The following is a 17,151-nucleotide window of genomic DNA, read 5'->3' on the forward strand; positions in this document are numbered from 1 at the left end:
ACTAATGCAAAAAACTATTTTTTAAAAAAGTGGCCAAGCTATAATTTGATTCTTTTACATTTATCAAAATAAATATCAACTCAGAAAATTTGCATGCACAAACTTGATTTTTTGATAGAACTTTTCATTTAAGATTTGAGAATGCTTAATTTATTATTTTACTTATTTATTTACTTAACATCTTTATTGGAGTCTAATTGCTTTACAATGGTGTATTAGTTTCTGCTTTATGAGAATGCTTAATTTAAATTATATTTTCTTACTACATACAAAAGGAATACAAATCAATGCATTTTAATGAGCACACACAAAAAGTTAATCAGTCCCTTTGTTTTATACTCAAACTGCCCATGTTTTATAGATTTTATGCTGGATAAACTGAGTCAAACTAAGAGTAAATGACTCATGAAAGGTCATATATGGAAATGGAGTACCACGACTTAAATTGTGGAATGTGAAATCCTAGCTTTCTCTTCTGACCATTACAAAACAATTTCTCCCTTTAAGATAGTTTTTTTTTAAAGAGGTAAATTCAGTTTTGCCAACTCTTAGATTTAGAAGTGAAAATTTGTCTAAAACTAAAAGGAAACTTTGAGTTTTATGAAGAAATTCACCTTGTAAAACTTAGGAAACAAACTAGTTAGCCAAGAAATCCGTCCATCTGAAAAAGTTTACAGTACTAATTGTGACAATTAAGTTCTGCTGTAATTTTACAATTATATCTATAAGCCAGAATTTTCTCAGGAACAAAGAGCAAAATTAAATAATAACACTTTTACCTAATTGTTTCAGGTATTCTTATGAGGCTTACAAGTATAGTACTCATTAATGCAAAGCAAAGATGACCAAATGATATTGGTAATAATTTGCCAATGTTCACCACTAAGTAAAAGCTCCATGAGGGCAGAAACCCTATCTGTCCTAATTACTACAGTAATTATAAAATCTACACTTCGCTAACTAACACATAATAGGAACTGAATATCTGTTGAATGAATGCAAGAGTTATGAACCTACTATAGTACCATACATTGTGCTACTTTGTATACTGTACTTAAAGCATTTACATTTTTAAAGTTTATTTGAGACTCAAATAAAATTTTACATATTCATTTATGTACTGTTAAATAAGGTAAACATTTTTACCATAATTATCAGATGACTTAGGGAAAAAAAGCAAGTATTCGTTTTCCATTCTAAAATGCTAATTGTCATTTAGAAGTATCAAAAATAATATTTAATATATAATGTTCCTATATCAAATTTAACAGAAACATTTAAGAAAATTTAAAACCCTTAACAATAGCACTTAATTCATACCCTAAAAAGGCAAGGCTGTCTAGATTTCCCAGCAGCTAAAAGGCCTTGTTAGTTACCCTTCTACATTCTAGAATAGACAATAAAATGTGAAAGGATGGGGGAGGGTAAGCCACAAAGGAAGCTGACGTTTATTTTTGCATCTGCCTCACCCTTCTAACCACAAGAAGTCCTATGAAACCTTGATTCAGTTGGGGGAGGGGTGGAAAAAACTTAACCAACATGTTAAAAAACAGGAACAATGCTAAGTTTTTTGAGAACAATCAAAAATGAACTGTTAACTTTTACATATTTTCTTCTAATTTGCTGAAGAAAAATAACTTCTAAAACACTAACATCTTAAAATTAATTAAAAAACTGATTTATAAAGATAATTTTGTAATCACCACATGCTAGAATTATATGTTTGTATGCTTCAAAATGTACGAGCCTCAGAAGAAACAAGATTATGATACTAATTTGCACTTTGCAAAAGTACGGGATAATATCAAAATTGGTAAAATATTGAAAGAATTTAAAGCAAGTTCATGGCAGATGAAAGGGCACGATTTCCAATTTATCAAGGTTTACTAATTAGACACATCAATATTTACCATGTAACTCATTAGCCCATATCAATTAAAAGAAAAAAGTTAGGTCTCTTTCATGAAGGTATTAGAAGATGAAATATTAGCCATCTGAATTTGTTTTCATCAGATTCTACCATGAATTTTTGCTCTAAAATGTTGTACACTGAGTCAAGTTTATGACTGTGATTTATGACGGCACCCCATTTACAAAACTTAGAATTATTAATATTGTTCTCAAAGTTTAAGTTATTAATATTGTTCTCAAAGTTTAAGTTCTCCAAAACCCTCAAAGAAAAAAAATTAGTCTTTCTAGCTCCGACACAGGCTATCTCAATAAAGTTTTGTTGTATTCTAGATGATAAGATATTGACAATACTGTGTCCATTCTAGACTTTCTTATTTTAAAACTGATGATGAAAAAAATACAAAGTGGTCCAGAAGAGGATAACTGGATCAGGGAAGGCTCTCTGAAAATCAGGTCATAAGATGACCATTTAAGGAAACTGGCAACATTTTGCTATATTCAAATCTCTGAAGGGTTTTTACATGGACATTATATGCAGCTACAAAAGGAGAACTATGTATAGTGGGTAGAGGTTAGGAGAATAGAAAACAAAATTCTGTGCCTAAGAGGTGCCCACAAAATGGAACAGACCATTCTGAGGTAGTGAGTTCCATCACTGAAGCATTCAAATTGAGGCTGGGTAAAACACTTGTCAGGAAAATTTTAGAAAAGACTGCTGCACTGCATAAAAAAATTACATTAGAAGGCCACTGACCACTGAAGTCCTTCCAATGTAGATTCTATGACTATTTAATGAATAGTGAGATACAACTAAAAGAACACTTACTCTTGCCTGTATAATGCAAAAAGAAATAGTATAGATTTAGAACTAAACTATTTCTTGAAAACATTCTGAAAGGGTTTTGAAACTATATTTTATAAAAAAAATAAACCATTAGAAGACTCAAATATTTTGCACACAAAATTAAATAAATGTGACAGGAATACTGAAATATGCTTTCACATTTAGTTCTTAGTCTGATGAGGCAGATATTATCACCCTTATTCTGCAAAAGAAAGACTGCATCCAATATCTGACAAGTAAAAAAGCCAGGACTAGCCTTTATCCTTGACATAAAAGACCACCAGGAATAGAATTACTTGCCATGGTTCAGTCAATTTTTGTTTTCACATTGAGATTTTCAAAGATAAAAAATCATTCACACTATTTTACTGTGCATCTATCAATAATACAAACACGGACTTTTACCATTTTAATGTAAAAATCAAACTGAAGACAGAAAATGATCATCATCCTACCACCCTTTGTTAAGTGTTTTTAATTTAAAGCTCAAAATGCTGAATAAATAACAAATTATTTGGTATATCTTTTGTAACTTTCATATATATTAAAATGGTAGTGCTAAATGGTCTCATAATCTCAGTTCACCCCTTGGTCTTAAGGAATTTACACCTTCGTTAAACCAAAACAGATTAGTACCAGTGTAAATACAGGTTTTACTTACAGTACATGCATTGTTTGTCATACAGAATTATACTATCTAATATGAGTTAATCCATTTTGTTTAGAAAAGAGAAGGAGAATCTCCGTATTTATTTTTTTTAGCCCAGCACAATATCCTAAGAATCAAAATTTTTTTTATTCAACAAAAACTTCTATGGCATTCTACTAAATACTTTACAAATATTAACTAGTTTAATCCTCACAACAACCATATAAAATAGATAACAATTATCTTCATCCCTGGGTCTCAGATGAGAAAACTACAGAACCAAGAGGTACAGTAATTTAATTGAGGTTAAATAGTAAATGGCAGAGCCCAAACTTGGATGTGGCAGTCCACTGTGCTAAGCTGCCTCTCCCCATGCACAGCCTCAAGTAAGAACCCTGACTTCCAACCATGGGCTCTGAAGCGAGGTGGGATGTATCATATATGCTCACTAACCCTCTATGGATTTGATTTCCAAGTCAGTTAAGACTAAACCCTGTATAACATCAGCAGAGATGAGGACTTTTCTTTCTAATCACTGCAAAATAATCATCAAGTGAGTTTTATGAAAGTATAGACACAGAAATCCTAAATGTGAATTTAAACACATACACATCAAAAGTTTCCTTACCTTCCTAGCTCTTTGGATGTAAGTGTATAAAAATTACTAAAGTTTTCCATTTTAATTGGAGTTTGAGGAGTTGTAGTTAGCAAGCCCGAAATACTTCGACACTCAAATCTTCTCCTCGACATGTTAGATGACTCTCAGGTAGGCTTCTTCAGTCACTTATTTTTACCTATTTAAAAAAAGAGAAGATGCAGGATATAACTTAAATGCAATTAAGAAAAAAACAAGATGTTATCTCAGATAGGATGTGCGTTATATTACACAGCTCAAAATATAGCTATAAGATACAACCAAAAAAAAAAAAAAAAAGAAGATGATTTAAGAGCATATTCTACCCAGAAGGAAGAAAAACAAAAAGCATACACATAAACTGGTATCTCCTCTATGGTACTTGAACTAAGTTACTGACTTCATTTCAGAATAAAACTACTGAAAAATCCTGTAAGACCTCCCAAATTCTTTAAAAAACAGTTAAAATAAAATTGTAATACAATCATTCAATTTCTTTTTTAAAAAACATTAAAAAAATTTTTTTAAATTTCATTTTTTTTTTTTTTTTTTTTGCGGTACGCGGGCCTCTCACTGTTGTGGTGGCCTCTCCCGTTGCGGAGCACAGGCTCCGGACGCACAGGCTCAGCGGCCATGGCTCACGGGCCCAGCCGCTCCGCGGCATGTGGGATCCTCCCAGACCGGGGCACGAACTCGCATCCCCTGCATCGGCAGGCGGACTCTCAACCACTGCGCCACCAGGGAAGCCCTAAATTTCATTTTTAAACTCTAATTCTTTAAAGTTATATCTTCACATAACAAGATAATTTAACACAGCATGATTATAACACATAACACATAATTATAACACATAACAAGAAAATTTATAACACATAACAAGATAATTTAACACAGCATGATTATAACACAAAAGATCATTCATTTTAAATTTAATTTCACATGGGCAAACAAATTTGACGGTAAAATCACATGTTGTGAGTTATGTTACTGACATGTGAATGACTACAAGAAATGGACTTGTTTCATAGGCCTTAGAGGCAGAACACAGCACAGAGCCTGCTATGCATGAAGAGCTCTATAATTTTGTTGGATGAGTGAGTGACCACACATAAAGCCTTATTCTAGAGTTCTAATCTGTAACTGAAGCTCATATTTATCTGGAACTTTATATTTATGAGTATTCAGTTTTAACATTAAAACTACTATTTCATATTAATTGAATTCATATAATAACAGCAGACTATATATTTAAGATATGCCTGACTTTTCTGCTATGCCTATCTAATAAGAAATCCAGTATTCTTCTTCTAGCACCCTCTTATAAGAGGGTGTAGTTAGCAAAATGTGTCTCTGACACATTTTTCCTCCCCTTATTTCCTACTTGGAAATTCTGTTCTTTATCTTCTGTTCTTTATCTTCCTAAATTCAAATGCCATCTATATTCAACTTAGCAAGTACGCAGTATGATTAGAGGGGAGAGTTTTCAGTTTCTGTGGCCTTTGAAAAAACAAAGCCCTAACTAGTTTTGAGGTACATCTCTAGTATTCCAAAAGTAGCAGTGTAGAATTCTGAAAATAACATTTGGACTGAATCACATCTGGGTCTGAATCCCATTTATCCATCATACCAGCTATGAGACATTTAACTTTGCTAATGTTATGGGGTGAATTATGTCCCTTCCCTCAAAATTCGTATGTTGAAGTCCTAACCCCCTAGAACCTCAGAAAGTGACTGTATTTGGAGAAAGGGTAATTAAATTAAAATGAGGTCATTAGGGTGTGCCCTAATCCAAGAGGACAGGTGGCCTTATGAAAAAAATGAGATTAGGATACAGAAACACGTAGAGGGAAGATCATGTGAAAACATAGGGAGAAGCCCATCCACAAGAAACCAGCCCTGCTGACACCTTGATCCCAAAATTCTACTCTCCAGAATTGTAAGAAAATAAATTACTATTGCTTAAGTCACCTGATGGACAGTACTTTGTTGTGGCAGCCTAGCAAAGTAATACAGCTACTTTAAAAAAGAAAGAAATATTTCAAATGTGTAGGAAGGGATACAAATATAACAAACACTTGGGGCTTTCAATCTTATTACTTTGCCATATTTTGTTTAAATTAAAAATAAATAAGGCAACATAGACACAGAGTAGGTCCCTTCTTTCCATCCCACTAGCACTGGGTAGGAGAGCTTATCATCTCCTTGCCAACATTTGCCCCATTCAGACAGTTTTGTGGTTTAGTTTGCATTTCTCTGATTACTAGTGAGGACAGCTTCAATTCTGCTGCCCCTGAAGTATGGATGAATTATAGAATGTATCTGGCAGTACTCTAAATATTAAAAATTAAAATATGATGAACTCATGTAGAATCACACTGGTACAGTGCTAGTCATGAAAGCACATCATGATTGTTCAATCAATAAATACTGTTACTATTCTACTGAAAGAGACTCTCCGCACAATCCTCTGCCATTGTTGAACAGCTGTACCTACATTTCCACATACAAAACTCTCACCCCAAGTTAGCTTAAACTCAACTCTTAAATTCTGTCTTTTTATTCTGTTTTGATGAACTATTTGTATACTTTTAGCTCTGATGGAACTCAGTTTCATTGGTCACATATTCTTCTCTGAAAAATCAATACGGTTACCAATTTCTATGCTCAACCCTTTTTTCTTCAGGTCATCTTTGGACTTTTAAGATTTTTTCCCCTAAATTTAAGTCTATGAATTTGCATGCTTATGACCACATTTATACATAGAAAGAAGGGATATACCTGTATTATAGATACAAATTGGGCTACATTCCCAACATGGTTCCAAATCAGGCCTTAGGAAACATGAGCACAAGAACATGTCAAATTCACTCATATAGAGAGAGTACAGGCTCTTGATTCTAAGATGTTCACCTTATCTAGATTCTAGAATCTAAGATGTTTATCTCATACTGTAATATATCAGCTAAAAAGTGATCTATTCATAAGAATCTAGTAGAATGGAGATATATTTTATAAATAATTATTTTCTGCTCTCAAGTTTCAAAAGAATCAATATGGATCTTAGATATACTCAAAGACTTATGTTTAATGAAGCATGATTTATAATAGTTAAAAAAATAAAAAGCCTGTAGAATGAATGAATCCCAGAGTCCAACAATAGGGAAATGGCTAAATATACCTGAATAATAGGATATTATATACCTAATAAAAATTGTGCTTTCAAAGAATATTTTTAACTCATATAATACTAAGTGAAAAAAGGAAGACAAAACTTTACATACAGTATAATTTTGTCATATAAGGTATATGTATTTGTTATATATAATTTTTGATATGTTACATAATTTTGTTAAATATAAAAGCAAATAGAGGAAAATACTGGAAAACTATGGCAACATATTAACAGTGGTTATCTTTGGGTGGTGAGATTATGGCAGTATTTATACTTTCCTGTGTTTAAGTTATCTACACCAAGCAGGTATAGACAAAAACTAATAAATGCCTTTGGGTAAAAAAGATGGCTTTGAATATATATGACTAGACTCTAAACGCAGAAACTTACCCATTTTTAACAGCAAAACATATCTCTTTACACATTAAGTGTTACTTGGCTGGAAGTTCATGAGCTATTATTGCTCAGGTTTTTTAAGGCCTCAACGTTTTCTCTGCATTTATTTAGAGCATATGGTATTCATTATCCAAATAACATGTCTGTTCTTATGCAAAGACCATATAAGCATTTAGGGTAAATACTAAGCAAGAATTAATACCTTGTTTAATACTGCATAGAAAGAACAATTTCATAAATTCTGAATTAATGTTATAGTTATAATTCTATATAATGAAAAATAATTTGTAACCTTAAGACATATGCCTTTATTATATCACTTGGTGAAAATCCAGATTCATCCCGGGATCCCTCCAAAAAAAAAAATCCAAAATGTGATACCCAAAATATAATACTAATAGGTATTAAGTTTTGTAATACCTATTCAGTTATATTAGAAGGAAAAAAAACTTACCTTTTTTAAAAAAAGGATTGAAATAAATAGTGATAATAAAAACAGGGCCTATTAATCAAACTACTTAATAGTATTTCCTAATTCTAGACATTGGCTTAATTTAATTTTTTACCTAACAAATTTTCCTCCCCTCACATGTACTGTTGGTCATCATAATGGATGAATGTACCATGGTATTTGTATATTTGTATGATTATAAATGCAGCTGAAAACAGTGTTGGGTAATCAGCAGTTTTTAAAATACATGTTAGTACAAAAATCATTTTCTGAATTGTGATAAATTTTACTCTCTGAATATGCTGGAAACACAAGCCATGTCTCAGAAAAAAGGAAGAGCACATTTCTGAAGGTTGAACTTTAAGCTTATCTACTTATTGCAAATATACCTATATTACAAACTGCCTTAGGGATCCATATAGCATCCCTTAGGTGTAGCTTCCTTCTATTTACTGCACTTGCACCAGTTGCCACAGCCTAGATATTTTTTCCATTTCCTCTCCTTTGGCCAATTTTGCATATAGTGGAGCAAGAATGTCACCTTTTTCCACCAATCCCTCCACAAACAGCTTGCTGCCCTTCATATAAGATTTAATCCTTGGGCACAAGCAGGTTATCAATCAGCTGTCTTTCCTTGCATCTTCCTAAATTTCCCACTGAATCCTCTTGAACTCCAACAATCACAGACCTTTTCTTGTTTTCTACCATAATTCACAGACCTATAACTGACTCTAAATTACCAATAGGTCTCACTGCATTTGAAATGCATCTCATAACACTATTAGGCTATACTAATAAAAAATCTCAAGGTACTTAGTACGTAAATTTGTGTGTGTGTGTGCGCACACATGAGTAGGTACACAATTATAGACACAATCAGGCACTAAAAACAGTAAGAGGATAATAGAAGAAGGCAAGATACAATTAAGCTTCCAATTACACAGTACTATCAATACTAGGAAAAATGGCACCTCAAGTTTATTTGCAAAGTTTTTTTTATTAACTCCCATTACAATAATCACAATAAGAATTCAGATATGGATCAGTGAAGGAAGGAAAAAAGGAAATGTTAGGCTTGATCTGGGCCTTTAATTTACTTGAAGGGAGAAAGCAAATGTGATGTGATCAAAAGTAAGAAAAACAGTCCCTATAAACCTATAAATAGCTCTATTTAAAAATATTCATCACGGGCTTCCCTGGTGGCGCAGTGGTTGGGAGTCCGCCTGCCGGTGCGGGTGACGCGGGTTCGTGCCCCGGTCCGGGAGGATCCCACGTGCCGCGGAGCGGCTGGGCCCGTGAGCCATGGCGGCTGGGCCTGCGCGTGTGCTCCGCGGCGGGAGGGGCCCCGGCACTGAGAGGCCCGCGTACCGCAAGACAAAACAAACAAACAAAAAATATTCATCACGATATTCATTTCAAAGTTATCATATAAAAATGTTTTATAAAATATAATACATCATATAACACTAAATAAAAACATCTAGAGAATTAAATTATCTGCTTTGATCCGTGCATTAGCTTCCCAGTAGCTACAAGTTCAAGTCCTTATAGCATGCACACAAAAACCTTTGAGGCCAGGTACACACCAGCTTCATTTCCTGCCACACTTGTAGCTTATCTTTTGCCTCCACATCTCTCTTATACTCTCCTGTCTGAACATCCTTTCTACCTTTCTTTAAATGCAAAAACTCTTCGTATGCATCCTTCTTACCTCAACAAAGAATGTCATCTCCCCCAGGAAGCTTTGCCTAAAACCCACAGGTTGCCTTTAATGCCTGTCCTTTACGCTTCAAATAGGAGGAACCTTGACATACCTCTTTACCTCAACATGTAACATGTTAGCCTGCAATTATATTTAGTGTCTGAAGGGTTGCAACCATTTGCTTTCATGCCTAAACTCCCAGCACGGTGTCTGGCACCTGGTAGGAATTTTTTTTAAATGTCTGATGAACTGAATTGTTAAGAATTATGAAATATAGCAAGAAGAATTTTTAGGTACATCTCATATCTTCAAGGGTTTAGCAGAACTTGAGATCCATCTTGAAATTATCATATTGGAGCTTCAAATGCAGCTAATCTCTGCTTAATTCAGTATTTGGCTAAATAAAATAAGAAATATTTTAAATTGCTATCAGAGAACTTCAGTTCTAAACAGGATAGCCATAGTCTGGAAATATGGATAAAATTATAATATCATATATTGTAATATAATACCAACGGGCCATTTATTTTGTATTTACCTATCTTTCCAAACTAGGTGGCCACATGATACTATACCTACTTCAGCTAAGAATATCAATATTTTAAGAGCTGCCTCAATCAGGAAATCCAGATACTTGTCCTGCCAAGGACTGATAAGTCAAGATCTTCATGAAGTAAATTTGAAAGGCAATGGAAAGCAAAGTAAGGCACAAGATGAGAGGGGAAAAAAACTTTTTCTTTCTACATTAGCATTTATAGCTACCAAGTTTTCCCTAGGAAACAGAGGAACTGTAGATTTATTTATCTAGAATCCATCAGAATAAAGGAAGAACTTTCTGCTAGTGTGGTAAAAGGATCCATTTTTAATTAGTCATTGATCAGAAACAAAGTTATTTGTGTAGGGAAAGGGATGATGATGATTTTCAATTTCAAGGAAGAGACTGTTCCTTATATGTATTCTACTAACAGGTTTGTTTGTTCTATTAAGATTGAATAGAAAGCATAATTCAAGAATTTAATCCTTTGAAAATCACAACAGGAAGCCAGCTAACTGACTCTAGTCTAACTAGTCTATCTAGTATATACTATCCAAGGGCTAAAGTCCCAGGTAATGACCCCAGGACTGATTCTGTGCCATGACAGGTAAGTCCTGGTGCTGTCTCTTCTACCTTCAGAAGAAGAATTAAACCCTATAATTAGATGTTGAAAACGGAAATATAGTGGGCCAACAAACATACAGTGCTTGTCATTCATCAGATGGAAAATTAAGTTTCTCTTGTAAAATAAAGCAGTTTACTTACAGCATCTCTGAAGTACTGTTTATTCAGTAAGTATTACAATGCAAAACGGAATATGATCCTCGGATTACAGATGAAACTATCATCTCACTGTTAATATTAAGATTTTTAAATGCTTCAAGTATAACGATTCCCTCTTTTGAAGAAGTTGCAAAGGGTCCAGGGTGCAGCGACACATTGCATATAAATATTAAAAGAAACTGACTAGTTTAGATGTTTAAAGTGGCACTGAAGTTCAAGGTTAAATATATTTGGGGGAAAAAGGATAAATTAAAGAAATAAAAAATGAACAAAGTATGTCTTGAAAATTACATTTGTCACAACATATTTATATAAAAATATGCGACTTAATTCCTAAGTACATTTGTTAATTATTTGTCTATTATCTATTAATGTCTATTATGATAATAGACATTTGTCTATTATCAAAGAAATATCCTTTGATAATACTCTATCATAGAATATAAAATACTTAAAAACAAAACCATTGAGGGACGTCCTTGGCGGTCCAGTGGTTAAGACTTCACCTTCCAATATGCAGGGGGTGTGGGTTCAATACCTAGTCTGGGAGCTAAGATCCCACATGCCTCGTGGGCCAAAACACAAAAACCCCAAAAACATTAAACAGAAGGAATATTGTAACAAATTCAATAAACACTTTAAAAATGGTCCACATTAAAAAAAAATCTTTAAAAAAATCATTGAATTTTGTCATTAATATTGTGGAATATTAAAATAACTAAAACATTTAAAGTTTTCAAAAGTGGAAAGTAAGTACATAAATGACTTAATGTCTTTGACACAATCAATACCCACTGAACACAAAGAATTCTTTAAAAAAAAATTAATCAAAATCCTTTAAAAGCAGTACCTCTAGAAGCATTGTCCTACGTAGCTGCCAATTTTTTTACAGGAAATATGCACTGCAATATAACATACGTGCAACTGTAAGACAATTTTAGGATTAAGTGAAAGTGTCAGCAATCGATTTCCTTGATTCCTGGGTTTTAAATTAGGTCTCTAAGAGAAAAACAGGGAAATTTTGATAAGGAAATTCTCTCTTATAATTATCAAACAGCTTCAAAAACAAAGCTTTTAAAACATATTTAAATGTTTACTTAACACCAGTAAAACACTGTCAGTGCAAGTCTAAAGATAAAATTGTAAACATGCCATAAAATGCCTGTACCTTCCTCAGCTTTGCTGTTAATAAGCTGACACAGTGATCAATTTGTCAAGTCCCAACGTTCCTAAAAACTGATTCTATCTTAACCAAATTGTAATTCACTATTCAATGAGCCCAAGAGAAACTACAACCATTCTGTCCACACACAAAAATGAAAGGCCTTCAATAACACAATTTTTACTTTTAAAACTTGAATATATTGCCATGTAAATACATTTCACTTCAATTTCAGATCCATAATTTAGAAAAATGATGTAAAATGTATGATATGTACCTCAAAAATAAAGCAGCTATTAACAACTTCAGTTATTAAAATATAAGAAAAACTTTAAAAAACTGAACATCTGCTCAGAGGAGGATGAAGGGGGAAGAAGAGAGATCTTAAACTAGGACATTGCTTCTATGGACTAGCTTTTTCAAAAACACACAATTTTACGGGTGTGTGGTTTAACATTTATAAAACAAACATTCTGGAAGTTGTTGAAAACTACTTCTGGACAGTTTACTATAAAACTATAAAATGGTGAATCAATGACAAAGTAGGTTTATCATCTGTTCCTTTAATAAAATTGTGCTCCCGGGCTCAAAATGCCAAGTTACATTTGCTGCCACTTGCCCAATCATCTCAGTAGACCACGCTGTCTCAGGGCACATTCTCAAAGGCTTGAGAACCTAAGGGGGTGACACCATATCAAACATCACTGCTTATCATCAGTACCAGGGATGTAAACATTACGTTGGCAAAACAAACAGTGAATGTGACACACCGACCTAATATAATTGAATTCTGATCAGTATGTGGCTTTAAAATGTTTTCTCTTCCTTAATTTCAATTTGCAAATTGATGTTGGAGGGCCTCTAGTCCCGTCACAGGCAGCGGAAGAACGAACATCAGCTACCAGCTGCCCATAAAGTCTCTTTCAACTTCGTCTCTACTTGCCCCCCTAAGGGAATTCAAATGAAGAGCTTTTCCCTACACTAAAACAAAGAGCTGGGTAAATGTCAAAATCGTAGCCGTCACGTAGTTGTATAGTTTGAGGATGGGTCGTGTACCCTTTGCGGTTTACATGGCGTCAAAATAAAACCAGATCGCTAGAAATCACAGAAACAACTACAACTCGACTTCTCTATTCACTGACTTTAAAAAACTGTTCACAAGTAGTAACTGAAAATCCCCCACAAGATGAGCACAAACTTCTCTCCAGACGAAAGACAGCTGTGAGCAGGACGTGTCCATGAGTCCAGATGTGAACACGTCCTGTGCCTACACCACAGCTGTAAACTCGGCAGGGACCTGAAGGGACCACGTTGACGCGACGTGGAAGGGACGCGATCGAGCCGGTCGCGAAGGGGGCCCCCACGGGACGCGACCCAGGGAGAGTCCGTGCCAGCCAGGCGACGGCGCGCACACAGTCAGACAGACAGACACACACACACACGAGCGCGCGCGCGCGCTCCCCGCGCTGAGAAGGGTACTGGGAGGACCAGCCGCCGCTCCCAGCGCCGAACCCGAGGGAACCAGGGAAGCAGGACTCCAGCCAATATGCGGCGAGGGATTCGGAGCAGTCGGGCCACCTAGGGGCGGCGGTGTCTGAGCCCATCTTCCCCAGGCCAGGGGTCAGAGGGGACCCCGGATCCGCCCACACCGCCTGGATCCCTCCTCGGGACCCCTCCCACGTTCTGGGTCTCTGTTCCACGGGCAAAGGGGGCTGGTTCAGGGGTTTGGAGTCGCAACCCCCAGTCCACCCGGCAGGACCGCGGACGCGCGAGGCGGAAGACACTGACCGCTCAGGCAGCAGCAGGTTCTCCCGATGCTGCCCCCTCCAAGGGGGCTCCAGTCCCGCCCCACGCAGGTGGGCACGACAAGACGCGTTCTCCAGCTCTAGCTCCGTGAGGTGCCGGGTAGCTCCAAGCGTGGCAGGACCCACTTTTACTCTTCTGGACAACGGCCAACAGTTGTGACCTGACCTCCCCGTGAGGTGGCTCCCGGCTACGGCGGCGAAGACGGTGACGGAAGGTTACAGTTGAGGTTTGAAAACTGCAGCCGCGTTGCGGGGCAGAGCTGTAGGCTAGAACCCACCCCCTCAGTCGCGAGAGCCAATCCGAGCGCGCATGGAGGGCTGGGCTGTCACGTGAGGAGAGGGCGGGGCGCCAGCCAGCGGCGCGTGCTGCGAGGCGGGGCTCAGTGGTGAGGGGGTGCGGCCGCCGCCCGGCGGTCGAAAGCTGGGCGGAGCCGCAGAGCAGGTGGGGCGCGCTCTCGTAATTGCTGCGAGAAAGGAGTGAGTAGGGCGCCAACCTGACCGCGCACGGGGCTGTAACTCCGACCCAGTGCATCCCGGCCTTCAGAGTGGCAGTCTACGCGGCGTGAATATCTCAGACTGGGGAGAGGGAAGAAGGAAAGTTAGTCGCTGCTTCTGACTCATTCCCAAACTTCTGTGCCTGTTTTCTGACTCTTCCCGGTCGTCTTCCTTATCACCTGAACACACTCGGCCAGTGGAGAGTCCAGTTTGCTCGAACTTGGCAAGCATCAGCATCGCTGGGGGATTTATGGAACTTGGGCCCCACCGCTAAAGTCCGCTCCAGCGAACTGAGTTCTTCTGAGGCATGGTTGAAGGCAGTGAAAAGAGAGTCCAAATAAGATGAATTGCTGTTTTTGCATATAGGGTACTAAGGGAAAAGATGAAAGCTCCTCAGCAAGCTACTCAGGATCTGTTCTCTCTTCGAGAGAATGAAAAATCTGAAAGTCCTGTGCAAGACACAACTGCGGGATTTTTGTTTGTTTTATATAATCTAGGGTTGGTTGCAAAGTATATTTACAGTAATTGTAGAAGACTATTGAGAAAATATGTTGGGAGGGGAATCGTTCTCCTTGAAAAGACTTCAACACTCAGTCAGCATTTAAAGAGGAGATTTTCTTGTTCTATCCCAGTAAGCTGAGCAAATTGTCATCAAGCCGTCCATTTGCTCTTCCGTACTGTATGCTTCCCAAGATAAGTGCTTAAAATGCCTCACAGTCATCTACTCGTCTCCTTGCTGTTACTTAACTAACTCATCCCGGTTTAATGTGTCTAGTCCCTAAACCTTGTCACTTGCAGAGTATTGCTTCCATCCCTCTCATTTCTTGTTGCTAACAATTGGACTGACAAGTTAAGATGGAGGGGAAAAAAACCCTGCATGCTAAAATGGACTTTTCAGCTATTATTATCTAAGAATCCACAAACAGTGAGACTGTCCCCATCTTTTCTTTTATGAACACAAGGGTGGTTCCTAGAAGTCTCAGCACCAGCACTGGAACCAGTAACCTCCGGAAATCTCACAACCGCAGCATGGCGCGGTGATTTCTGTTTTGCCCGTGCACGCGCGCGTGTGGGTTTAACTCTGGACCTCCTGATTATCAACACTTGATCAATAGCCAGCTCTTAGCAATCTCCTCACACTCAGTCTATCTTCCCTTCTGTCTCTAATCCCATGTAACCACATCACTTCACACCTAGATGCAGACCTTTCTCTCTCCCGTCACTGCCTTAAACCAACCCTCCGTGTGGTCACAGGTCCTCTGCTCTAACCAATCATCCTGCTGGGCTGATAGGCCTTTTCATGTCTTGTTTTCTCCTGCCTCTGCCTAGGCTCCAACTTTTCACCATCCTCTTCATCAGCACCTGTTCATCAATTTCCAACTTGAAGAAGTTACCCCCTCCAGAAATCACAAATCTTTGCTGATTTCTACTTTCCACTCCCAGCCCGATCACCTCTTTTCCCTCTGTCCCTAGGTGCAGGGCTTATACTTGTTCCCTGTGTTTCTCTTATGCCCCTAAATAGATTGTTAACCCTTGGGCCTGATGTCAGATTTGCCAGCTAGGATTTAGCTCAGCTACTTACTTGGTCTCAGGCACTGTGGTTCAAGTAACGAGGAACTCCTGGTGCCGAGGAGGAGACTGTACCATCTGTGACCTTGCAGTAACATTCAGGAGTCAGCACATCCCTTCATCCGACCTCATTTACCTAAAGTCATTCATAGCCGTGTCAAAGGTGCATGTTTTTGCTCTCCTTCCCTTGAGTGGGAAATCCCCATGGGACCTAATGGTCATTCTGTAGTCATTGCCTCTGACTGCACAGTTCATTAAATTGATCCTTGAATGCCACATACTGACCAGAGATGGTGGTTGTTATGGGCTGAATATGTTTCCACCAAACTGATACACTGAGGTCCTAATACCCAGTACCTCAGAAAATGACTGTATTTGGGGACAGGGCCTTTAAAGAGAATGAAAGTAAAATAAAATTGTATAGTTGGGCCCTAATCAGAGACAAAAAGATTACACCATCAGGAAAATGAAAAGGCAGCCTACTGAATGGGAGAAAATGTTTTCAAATCATATATCTGGTAAGGGGTTAATATCCAAAATACATAAAGAACTCACACAACTCAACAGTAAAAAAACCAATCCGATTAAAAAATGGGCAGAAGATCTGAATAGACATTTTTCCAAAGAAGATATACAGATAGCCAACATGTACTTGAAAAAAACACTCAACATCACTAATCATCAGGGAAATGCAAATCAAAACCATAATGAGATATCACCTCTCACTTGTCAGAACGCTTATTATCAAAAAGATAAGAAATTACAAGTGTTGGCGAGAATGGGGAGAAAAAGGAACACTTTTGCACTGTTGGTGGGAATGTAAATTGGTGAAGCCACTATGGAAAACAATATGGAGTTTCTCCCCAAAATTAAAGATAGAACTGCCTTATGATCCAGAAATTCCACTTCTGGGTATTTATCTGAAGAAAATGAAAACATTAACTGGAAAAGATATATGTGCCTCCATGTTCATTGCAGCATTATTTACAATAGCCAAAATATGGAAACAACCTAAATGTCCATAGATTGATGAATAGATAATG

The 17,151-nt window shown here is 37.2% G+C and overlaps 1 protein-coding gene across 1 annotated transcript in view; it reads right to left on the reverse strand.

Annotated features, from left to right (window-relative positions):
* Positions 1 to 14,243, reverse strand: part of STK17B (serine/threonine kinase 17b) — a 32,222-nt gene extending 17,979 nt beyond the window's left edge. Inside the window, exons 1-2 of the mRNA XM_004276953.4 lie at positions 14,028 to 14,243; positions 4,033 to 4,198 (exon numbers count right to left, since the gene is read on the reverse strand). Of these exons, the coding sequence (XP_004277001.1) occupies positions 4,033 to 4,154 (122 nt within the window). The 5' untranslated portion in view covers positions 4,155 to 4,198; positions 14,028 to 14,243. The remainder of the gene's footprint in view (positions 1 to 4,032; positions 4,199 to 14,027) is intronic.
* Positions 14,244 to 17,151: the final 2,908 nt, after the last annotated feature.

This window comes from Orcinus orca, chromosome 7 (genome assembly GCF_937001465.1).
Source record: "Orcinus orca chromosome 7, mOrcOrc1.1, whole genome shotgun sequence".
Taxonomy (NCBI): Eukaryota; Metazoa; Chordata; class Mammalia; order Artiodactyla; family Delphinidae; genus Orcinus; species Orcinus orca.